The sequence below is a fragment of the Desmodus rotundus genome, chromosome 4, assembly GCF_022682495.2.
Source record: "Desmodus rotundus isolate HL8 chromosome 4, HLdesRot8A.1, whole genome shotgun sequence".
Classification (NCBI taxonomy): Eukaryota; Metazoa; Chordata; class Mammalia; order Chiroptera; family Phyllostomidae; genus Desmodus; species Desmodus rotundus.
This window is the reverse complement of record NC_071390.1, coordinates 126,857,387-126,869,329: the sequence shown is the minus strand read 5'-3', so window position 1 is coordinate 126,869,329 and position 11,943 is coordinate 126,857,387. Positions and strand designations below refer to the sequence as shown.

The following is an 11,943-nucleotide window of genomic DNA, read 5'->3' as shown; positions in this document are numbered from 1 at the left end:
ATTCAATATTACCAAAGCCCAACATCACCACTATTTTGAAGTGATGCCAAATAGCATTAAAAGGTGACACATTTCAGAAGATGGGTCCATTGAAGATCAGGTTACACCTATCTGTTACAGACCATGGATTTGTTAAGTGAACCTTTCTTCTTTGAAAAATAATTCTGTCTGAGCTCCATATAGTTCCATAGAATAGTAAAAGTAGCTGTAAGCTTCTTTGTATACATAATTGTAAGTAAATGCAAAGTCCTACAAGACAGCCCTTTATATACAGTCTAATGAGTGAGCATTAGAAAATCAAATTTTGTGCTCACTTCAGCAGCACAGACTAAAAATTGGCATAATACGGAAATTAGCATGGCCACTGAGCATAGATAACATGCAAATTCATGAAGTGTTCCACATTTTTAAAAGGAAAAAGAAAAAAGAAAATCAAATTTCATGGCAACCTGTTATGCATAATTATCTAACCAGGTATTGGGTTGGCCAAAATATCCATTACAATTTTTTCCATAAAATAAGACACTTTTTATCATTTTTACCAATAATTTTATTGATTTGGATATTTTGAGATGTCAGCTATCTCCTGCCATTGGCCTCTTTCTAGCGGGGAGAGGCCAAGGGTGCTGCTAAACATTTTCCAATGCTTAACAGCCCCACAGCAAAGAATCATGTGGCCAAAATGTCCATAGTACCAAGAAACTTCACAAACCACTTTTTATACGTTTCGTCAGTCACAGCACCTTCTTCATACACTGCCCTAATCTATTTTTGCATTACAATTGCATTTTTACCTTTCCTGAAATAATAAAACACAATACACTGAATATGTTGCATATTCTTCCATCTTCAATATTAAAATGACTGCACAAAAATTCACCAATTTTGATGTTTTATTTTTAATTCATGCTGATCCAACAGCTGTCACAACACAATCTAATAAAATTGTTTTGAAGCACTAGTAGAGCCAGTGTACAGAAAAAAACATAAGACCTTTTGGCCAACCCAATACTATCCCATAAAAAAAAACATGGTATTATTCAACCTAAAGCTAGAGAAGCGGCTAGAAGTTATGTAGCTGACTTTCTTAGAGTAAAATAATTCTAAAAGCACTGCTCTTTTTGATTGCCTATATTTAATCCTGCAGCTCATTTTCTCCCACTCCCCACATCTGCACACGTACAATCTCATAAAAGTATTTATTACTCAATGCTTTGCTCTGGCAATGCAAAAGACCTCTCTCATCAGCTCCTTTTTCCAACCACTCACCATCAAAATAATGCCTGGATTATAGCCAGAGCAAAGTCAAGTGTACAATGACCTCATGTGGCAAAGGACTATAACTACTGATTTAACTATGAAATAATCATGGGCTTAAACTTTTGTTATCGAATTATTTTCATATTGCGTTTTTAAATGGGTATCAAATACTGCCTAGAGTTAAGGATGAAAAGAAAGAAACATGACCTCAGACATAAACAAAAAGCAGAGGTAAAAAATAGAGCATTTACTCACTAAAAGGAACTCCATGCTAGAGTCAAAAATATTTGGGTTCTTGTTTCAGTTTTAATTTTTGTGGTCTCTTGAAAAATCCCTTAGCCTCTCACATCTATAAAATGGTGGTAATTTTTTTTTTACCATAGCCTTTTAAGGCTAAAAGATGGTTATGTGAATGTTGTATCTTGTTTTTATGGCACTTTTATCCCACTTATGGTATTTATAATTCTATGACTAAACATTTTAGACCTCATCATAAAAACTAAACCAAAAACTAAAGTATTTTTACCTGGTTTGTCTTCCAGTTGTCACCTCTTAATTCTAGTGCAATGGACACTGATTGGTATCTTACCTGTTTTATTCTAGACGTGGAATTAAAACTAAATTCATTCAAAGCATAGCCATATTGCTAATGAAATTCTTTGAAGATAGTCTTTTTTCTATTACCGTTTACATTAAATATTTTGTGTAAGTTTCAGGTGGAGGATAGTCTTAAGTCTTAAAATACTTCATATTTATCAATTTGAAATCTAACAAAACAGAACTGGGTATGAATTCCTTGTGAAATCTGTGAACCAAGCCCAAATCTTCATTGATAGAAATAGCCTGAGAACATCAATGTCATATTAAGTATTGTAACTCATTAAACATACAGTTATAGAGCTGCAACCTCAACAATCTAAAAAAAAATGTGGGAAAAAAGGGGAGTAAAACTCAATCAAATTCAAATTACATACCCATCCCTTACTTAATGTGTCTGTAACTTATTCCTGAAATCACGGTCACAAAGTAGAAGGCTCTGGATGAAAATCTTTTCCATTAATTTCAATAGGGTATATTTATATGAGATCCCAAGATCCCCAAACAGTATCAATTGACTACGAACAAGTTTATGGGCAATAAACACTATAGACTGTCCATAAAATATATTGCAAAGGTTTACTGTACTTGCCAAGGAGGAAAACTTGGGTTGTGATTTGATGGAGGAGAGGAACAAAGGAATCACTCTGCTCTCTGAACCATATCCTCCCAGCAGTGTTCCAGCCTTTTGGATACTAATGGTTATCTTGCATTTAAACTGCACTTAAAATTAAATTATAACACCAACACCTTTCAGGAACTTCAACACATAGAAATGACATCTGTACATAACAGACTAGAGCCCCAGAAGATGCAACATCATCACTCCTAAGCAATCGGATGTCCAACTCAAATGTGTTTACAGTGATAATCTCTGTGAAGAAACTGTCAAGTTAGTGAATATACTTTTGTCTAAGATGGTAATACTTACACTGTTTTTTATTACATACTTGTTTAATGTACTTTGGAGTAAGAAGTCTTTATACCCAAGGAGAAAAAAGGATGATTGTCTGAAAAGTAATCTAACTTTTCAGAAACTGTTATGGCAAAAAGTTATTAACTGAACAGTTTTTATTGGGGAAGTCTGTATTTAACATTGGGGACATTACTGATCTCAATACTAATATATTTTGTAATTAATGATAACATTCCAAGGCACTACAGAGTAAGGGAAATAATTATATCAAAGTTGTCTCCACTTTATTTTTCTAACTGAAGAAAAAAAATTTCATTTTACACGTAAATCCTTTTAAAAAAAGAAACCTGATTAGGATAGCTTCAAAAGCTCCCATCGTATTGCTAAACCTAAGTAGCTCATGCTCTGGGAAACACAAAATTATCCAACTTCAAGACTTAGTATATAGAAAGCTACAGTAATCAAGACAGTATTGGATTGACAAAAGAACAGACAAATAGATCAGTGGAACAGAACAGAGCCACAAACAGACCAACATGGCCCACTGATGTTCAACAAAGGAGCCAAGTTAATACAATGAAGCAAAGATAGTCTTTTTAAAAAATGGTGCTGGAACAAATGCACGACCACATACAAAACAATGAGTCTAGACACAGGCCTTACATCCTTCACAAAAAAATTAACTCAAAATGGACTACAGACCTAAAGCTAAAACACATAATTATAAAAATTCTAGAAAATAACTTAGGAGAAAACCTAAGACCTTGGATATGACATTTTAGATACAACAAAAGGAACAATCTATGAAAGAAACTGATAAGCTGGACCTCACAAAAATTAAAAACTGCTCTGTAAAAAACAATGTCAACAGGAGATAAACCACAGACTGGGAAAGAATATTTGTAAAAGGCCCATGTGATAAAGGACTGTTATCTAAAATAGTCAAAGAACTTTTAAAACTCTTAAGAAAATGAACCTGATTAAAAATGACAACGGACCAACCTTAAGACACCTCACCAAATATACATGGATAGCAAATAAGCATATGAAAAGATGATTATTATACATCAATATGGAATTGCAAATTGAAATGAGTTACAACCATGTACCTATTAAGAATGGAACAAATCCAAACCACTGACACCACCAAATGTTGGTCAGGATGTGGAGGAGCAGGAAGTCTCATTTATTGCTGGTAGGATGGCGAAATGGTACAATCACTTTGGGAGATTTTCTTAGAAACCTAAACGTACTCTTAACACATGATCCAGCAACAGCACTCCTTGGTACTTACTCAAATGAACTGAAAACTTACATTCACACAAAAACTTGCACACAGATGTATATAGCAGCTTTATTCATAATTACCAAAACTTGGAAGCACCCACTTGTCCTTCAGTAGCTGAGTGTGTAAACAATGGTACATTTAGACAATGGGCTATTTATTATTCAGCACTAAAAAGAAATAAGCTATCAAGCCATGAAAAGACAGACAGGAAAACTAAATACAAATTCCTAAGTGAAAAGAGGCAATCTGAAAAGTCTACATACTATATGGTTCCAACTACGTGACATGCTAGAAAAGGCAACTATGGAGACAATAAAAAGAGTAGTGGTTGCCAGAGGCTGGGGTGGGGAGATGGTCAAAGCATAGTGCACAGAGGACTTTTTAGGGCAGTGAAACTATTTTGTATGGTGAATACATGTCATTATTCATCAAAACCCATAGAATGAACAACACAGAGTAAACCCTAATGTAAATTGTGGACTTTGAGTGCTGTGTCAGTGTCGGTTCAATGAATGCAACAAATGCACCACTCTGGTGGGGAAGTCGAGAGTGCGGGCAGCTATGCAAGGGCAGGGGCGGAGACTATGTGGAAACTCTGTACTTCCCACGTAATCTTGCTTAATATGAACCTAAAACTGCAATAAGCAATACAGATTGAACATAAAATATATTGTAAACATGTCTAAATAATATCTATTAAAAGTTTTTAAAAGGAAAAATAAGATTGGTAAAATCCAAATAAGGCCTGTAGTTTAGTTAACAGTGTATCAAAGTCAAGTTCTTAGTCTTGACAATACATGGTGGGTAAGTAAGGTGGTAGGTATCTGGGTGCGGGAGTGCAGGAGATCTAATAATTTTGCAACTTTTTGTGAGTTAGAAACTATTTCACAATTTTTAAGAAATTTTTAAAAGGAAAGATAAGATTTGTCAAATGTGGAAGGCTATTTATTATTTACCAGGATTTGTAAATACCTTGAACAACGAATCAAGCATTTTTCTGGCAGTAAGATTTACATTTCTATGTAAAAAACGTTGGTATTCCTTGTCCTAAAAATTTGACAGACCGAATTTCTAGGGTTCTCAGTATATAGTGCTCTAAGTTTTAGGCATAGAAGATGAGAAATTCTGAATGAGGAAATAAGTCTTACATAATTAACTTCTTAGGAGAGCAAACTATAAAAAGCAGTACATATACTCTAGTGGAAGATGATCTGATATGGGAAATAGAATCCAGGCGGTGATGCAGACCACTAAGCTCAATACTCTTGTGCCTATCCAACGGTACAGCTTTTGAGTCATGACAAATAATACATTTGTTTAAGCTTCTTTTCAATTCCACAAATTTGAAAAGTCCTTAAATATTTTTAAAGGTTACCAGAAACCTCTGAATTGTCCCCACTTAAAATAGAATCAACATAGCCCTGGCTGCTGTGGCTCAGTGGACTGAGTGCCGGCCTGCGAACCAAAGTGCCTACGGTTTAATTCCCAGTGAGGGCATATGCCTGGGGTGTGGGCCAGGTTCCCGGAAGGGGGTGTGTGAGAGGCCACCACACATTGATGTTTCATCCCCTTTCTCCCTCCCTTCACCTCTAAAAATAAAAATCTTAAAAAAAATAGAATCAATGTATTTATATAAACCATTTTCACCTTTTTATATTCATATTTTTTCAAAGTAGAATTTTAACGTAAAAAGATAATCATTTCAATGAGTGTAGCTCCATTACAGGTCATGAGATTTATACTTATTTATTATTTATTTATTTACTTTTAAAGATTTTATTTATTTATTTTTAGAGAAAGGGCAAGGAATGGAGAAAGACAGAGAAACATTGATCGGTTGCCTCTCGTACACACCCCAACCGGGCAACCCAGGCATGTGCCCAGACTGGGAATGGAACTGGAGACCTTTCACTTTGCAGAACTACGCCCTACAGAGCCACAGTGGTCAGGGCTATACTTATTTACTAAGCAAATGTTTAATTCAGTAAACAAACTGACTTTGTTTACTAAACAAAAAACATAAATGGTATCATGAGATAGTTTTAAATACGGTGATTACAGATTTGAAATGCAGTTTCCCTTTCAAACATCAGTACATCTAGATTGTTTAACCCACTAACTTATCTCAAGAAACAGAAGGTAACATTTTTAAGTAGAAAACAATAGTTTCAAAGTAAAAGCGACTCTTCTCATTTAAAAAAAAAGACTTTTTCTAAAATGTCAAGTAGAAACAGTAAACACATAGAAAAAAACACTTCACACTTTAACTTAAAAAAATCTATAATGATATACAGAACTAAAATGAATCCATGCAGTTTTAAAAATTACAACGATTTTACCCTTTTTCTTATTTCCTAATATATATTCAAAAATGACAATGCTTTCAAGATATATAACATACAAAGCAAGATCATTTTTTCAGTAAATTGTCTAAAAGGAGTGGAAACAAAACTTACAGTGCAACCCTACAGAGAAGCAAAGCCAACTATGAAGTGAAAAATAATCACAATGTTCTCAAAGTACAAGTGTGAGGCTTTAAAATAGCAGGCTGCCTAATTCAGAGAGTAGAGAAACCAGGATGAGGCAGGAAATAACAGGTGGGACTAAGCAGGCTAAACTGCTAAAAAGATAATCTACCTCGTCTTCAGTTTCTCTTTGACTTCTTACAAAGTATAAAGGTAATGAAAGACTATTCATTCCCAGTGCAGAGTCAATAAAGAATAAAATGGAGAAGCTTATCCCTCACTACGTTCCACTAATGTTTTACCTATAAAAATGAGAAGAAATGCAGGGAAAACTATATTTCCACCTCATATGATTTAAAGACAATCATAGTTTAAACCAATCTTTAAACTATAACAGTACTATTTCCTCATAAAAGAATGGTCTGAAAAGGAAGCAAACAGATATTTTAAACTCTATATAAATTAAATCATTAACTCACGTAATAACCTTCGGTTATCTTTTAAGTCTAGAAACATTTCCGCTTTTAATCATCCAAAATACCATGCAAAAAGATGAAGTGTCACTCATAGCACCAATGTATCCATTACAAATGGGAACAAAGCCTAACTTGCTCCTTCGGGAATGTATTATAGATACACTAATAAATATCAATGAATCTATTAAATACTAAACTTGTTCTTATCTTCCACATAAACTGAGGTAGAATGGATGGCAATGGATCAAAAGTACTTAAAACTTCTTAATTCTTTTTCTAGAGATTCCTTAAATTCCACTTTCAGCTTTTTGCACTAATTCACATAGACACATTACCATTTTCCATGTAACAGTAAAGTTTCCAGTTAAGAAATCAAGTTAAGAAACTGGTCAACAGTGAGATGAGAAGCACCAGGAAAAAAAGCCAACCTGCTAAGGAGGATAACAGAGGGAAAAGACTGAAGGGTCCTGGGTCCTTTATGGCATAGTTTAGCCACTGTAATGATTCTAGAACCATCTACTTCCAGACTGCTTGCCATGAGCAATAATTAAATGTACTTTTTTTTTGATTTGTTGCAATATTTAATTATCCATTTGATCACTCACAAAAATTCTCAATGGTAATTGGTGGCTGTTGCTGTAATATTATATAGCCCATACTTCTTTTTTTCTTATTGTATTATTACAGTTGTCCCAATTTTTCTCCCTTTGCCATCCTCTATCCAGTCCACCCCACATTCCCACAGTCAATCCCCACACTTGTCCATGGGTCACTCATACATGTTCTTTGTCTAGTCCCTTCCCCTTCTTTCCACCATTATCTCCCTCCTCTGCCCTCTGGTCACTGTTAGTCTGCTCCATGTTTCCATCCTCTGGTTCTGTTTTGCTCATTAGTTTATTTTGTTCATTAGATTCCTCTTAAGAAGGAAAAAAGAAGAGAGAAGAGAGAAGAAAAGAAGAGGAGAGGAGAAAAGAGAAATTGGTCATAAAATTTTATACAGGATTCATAAAAAAAGTTTTTTTCTTGGGACAAAAATGGTTAAAAACTTGGGCCTTCTAAAGAGACATGTATGCCTACGATGCTACAAAGATATGCAAGGCTGAAGTATCTGGAGTCATTTCAGTGCCTGTAGTCTTCAGCAAGATCACAAAGTGCTCAGAAATTCTTTGACCTGAAGGGAGGAAAAATATATTAATATAATTATTTGACTAATTTGAGATATCTAATATTCATCTTCACTTAAAAGTATATAATAATTGAAGACCCTCGACTATCACAAAGCCATAGCATTTACTTTCAAAAGATGTATTAATACTTTAGTAGTAAAAGTTGAATGACCTGAAATGTAATTATAGGAGTTATTAAATTTAGCCTAACACTGATATAGTTTTATAACAGCCATAATCTCTAATTTTATCATCTTTAAGTTTATAATCACTAATATTATCTCTTTATAATATTAGTGATATGGTCCACAGACCACTGACATGTGCAGCTTTAACACTGACAACATTAATAATTGCAATGGTTTAATGGTTTAAACAACTCTGAATGTTTTAAACAACTCAGACACATAAGAGATTTGTCATTTTTCTTTTTTTTTTTGCAACACCCCTCCTTCCCCCAGTTAATTTTCTGCAATATTTCTGAAGCACAAATCTGTCTTGTATATACTCTGAATGTTAATGTAAGAGGAAAGGTCATATAAGCAGTGACAATCTATCCAACCAAACAACCTCACAGCAACACGATTCTGTTCTCTACATATTCTAGACCACACAGCAATTCTGCTGAACAGATGATTACTGCCGTGTACAAATACCTAAAAAAGAAAGCCAACTGCTACCATTATTAATGAAAATAAAACTAGATAATACAAAAATGATGATTCTTAGCCAAAACCAAATGTTAAGATAAAATTTTAAAAAGTGGTTTTATAGCTTCATTCAGTTAAAATGATGGTTGGCTGTTAGTACTGCAATGGCTGACAATTTATTTTAATAGTATCATTTAAGTGATTCTAGTCTATGTTTTTAACATCATTTTTAACAAAAAAGAAGTCACCAGAACTGTCCAGATATATCCCTTATGAATGTAAAGTACCTACTACAGTATATAGCAGACATTTTTCAACAGGAAAAAGAAAAATCAAATTTATCTCAAAACTAAACAAAAAAAATGTGGCTTCTTTAGATCTTAGATCCTTAAACTAATTAATATGAATATAGGGATATTTGTTACATAATTCCCATTACTATTCTCTCTCAAGCATGCATCAATAGGTTCTCTCCTAGTCACTTTGAGTGAGTGACAGTCACCACTCACTCAACAGAATATCCCAAATACCTGGGGGATAGATGAACTCTGATTAAGACAATGACTCAATGATTAGACAATTATAATTCATCATTGACAAGGCCCCAAATAAATTTCAAAACTAAAAATCCTTTAATCTCAACACTTCAGCTAATATAAAAATGGGTAAGATCCACATCCTACAATTTCAAATATCCTCCATATCGAATTTAGTTGAAAAAAAATAAACAGTTTATTATTACAATGTCTAAAGACTGGTGGTATAGGGAAGAGGGAAAGAAGGGGGAAAAGCAGAGAACCAGGTGAGCAAGAACTTTTGTTATATTCCTGTATCACAGGTAACGAACTAAAGAATTAAGAAGCTCCTTATTTTAGCTAAGGCCACAAAGCTAGAGTTTCAAGTTAGGATTCAATTCTAAACAGTCTAAATCCCTTTAAAGTCCTTAACTGTCCCTTAATGTAACTTTATGTAACCTTTTCTGTTAGAAATTGTTTTTTCAAAATTTACACTTTTTTAGACATAACAAATATTAGTTTACAGTCTTTACATAAACCTACCTTTTCAACCAGACTGTCATGTTTGTCTTTAAAGTCTTCATTAACATCCAGGGTTAAGATAGGCACTTCTTGTAGATAATCAAAGTTGGTTCTGTTTAAACAGAGATGAACAACACAATTAGAAAAAGCAATATATATGAGAAACACCTAAAACTCATTATTATATCACTGAAAAATCAATCACCATTACTGTACAAGTACTTCATCTAACAGCCCCTTCATTCTCACCTAGATTTACTTACACATCTAAAAATCTCAGGTATAAAATATATAAAGCTAGGCATTGTGACATGTAATACTCCTCAAAAACCAAACTCATACCATAAAGTAGGAGGAATGTTTGCATTTTAATGCTGAGAAAACTCAAGTTCAAGGAGGTCACTCTAAGACTCAGAGATTATCCAAGGTCACACATGAGTTAGACTGGATTGTAACCAAAAACTGACTAGTGACAAAGTCCATACTCTTAACAGCTATGCTACACTACCTCCCAAGTCTTGATCTAAGAAACAACTTTGAAATACTGGATCTTAAAATACTCTCTGAAAAACAGACCTAAGTAATATACATAGATATATTTCCAACTTCATTACTTAACGTGGAATTCCATATATTATGCTGTCAATAGCACTGGGGGAGATTAGCTATAAAATCTTTAAGAAAATGGATCTCAATTGAAATAAAAGAATCAAAATCTACACCTAATTCTGAGACAGCCTACAATAATAAAAATAAGTTGATTGAAAATAAAAAATTGTATGCATTTTATATTTTTAACTAAAATTTGATAATGGTATTAAAAACAAGTAGTAAATAAGAAGTCTTACTTTAGTGTTCTATGCAGGAGCCAGCTCTCATGCTTAGAGTGAAGCTTCTCTAAATATTCAAGAGGAATGCCTTGCTCTTCATTTCTTCCCCGAAAATATATTCTGCTCAAGCATTTCTAAAAGTAAGCAATAAGGCGGGGGGGGGGGGGGGGCAATTATTCCTTTCTGATACCATTAAAATTTTCTTCTCTAAGTGTCTCTTTAGTCACATGAGCCTAATCTATATCCCTTCTAGAAAGTTGAAATAGTTCCTTTTCGCCTCCCAGTACTTTTCACACTATTTGCTGGCTCTAAACAATACAGTACTTTCAAAAATAAGTCTATAAATTTCTGGCATCCATATTAGAAATATACTGCCTTAAAAAAGTTTGGTAAAAGTAAAAAAAATTTCAGCATAAAACTGTGCTTCTATTTTAAATTCTCTTTTCAAATAATTAAATGATCCTCTAATCAAAATATATCAAAAAAATTAATGAAATAAAAGTTTTGTATTAGACTTTAAGATATTGACTATGAATGTTTCTAACAATGGAATCATTAGTATTCTTTATGTTCTTCTATATTTGCATTTACTATTTTTGTAATTAAAAAATTATTTTCTAAAATAAAAGCAAATTTCAAAATTATTGTTAAATTCTGGTTTACTTGATATTAGAAGAACAAAATCGTCACTTGAACTCAGAAACCTAGCTTCTTTGAAACTTCAGCTTCAACATATTACAGTCTTCTTTCAGGCTATAAGTCATAACATTTATGTTCATCAGAAACTACTTGTCAGAGAACAGAAATAAAAAACACAGGAAAATAGGAATGCAAGTGCCAAATCCACAAGTTTCTTAATAACTGTGAGCTCTCATTTAGATTAGTTTTATGAAAGGCATCCACTTGATCTTCCTGGATTCATTACATAATGGCCTATCTAAACAATAGCTATGTTACGACCTATCAGGAAAAGGCACATTTTCAAATAAGCTCCCTTAACTGAAAACAGCAAGGGTCCACTAAGTCTTTTCTCTACTGCAGCAGCTACTATCCAACCATTCCAAGCCAAAGCCATGAAACATACCCTCCATCAATTATGCCATTCATTCAGCAAATATTTACTGGGCTCCTACTATGTATTCAAGCCTTATTCTAGGCACTGGATATTCAACAGTAAATAAAATACCCAAAGTCCCACCTCATGAAGCCTGTATTCTAGAAGTTGCTTGAGCAAGTTTCTTAATCTAGATGTGATCTA

At 33.6% G+C, this 11,943-nt stretch overlaps 1 protein-coding gene and 1 non-coding gene across 3 annotated transcripts in view; one reads left to right on the top strand and one right to left on the bottom strand.

Annotated features, from left to right (window-relative positions):
- The first annotated feature begins 306 nt into the window (after positions 1 to 306).
- On the top strand, positions 307 to 409 carry LOC112296469 (U6 spliceosomal RNA). Its single transcript, XR_002973913.1, has one exon. It is a non-coding gene; the product is annotated as a U6 spliceosomal RNA (small nuclear RNA).
- Positions 410 to 7,877: 7,468 nt separating this feature from the next.
- Positions 7,878 to 11,943, bottom strand: part of DCK (deoxycytidine kinase) — a 31,807-nt gene continuing 27,741 nt past the window's right edge. For both annotated transcript variants that reach the window (XM_045185389.3, XM_045185387.2), the window contains exons 5-7: positions 10,704 to 10,819; positions 9,877 to 9,967; positions 7,878 to 8,173 (exon numbers count right to left, since the gene is read on the bottom strand). In XM_045185389.3, the coding sequence (XP_045041324.1) occupies positions 8,147 to 8,173; positions 9,877 to 9,967; positions 10,704 to 10,819 (234 nt within the window). In that variant the 3' untranslated portion in view covers positions 7,878 to 8,146. The remainder of the gene's footprint in view (positions 8,174 to 9,876; positions 9,968 to 10,703; positions 10,820 to 11,943) is intronic.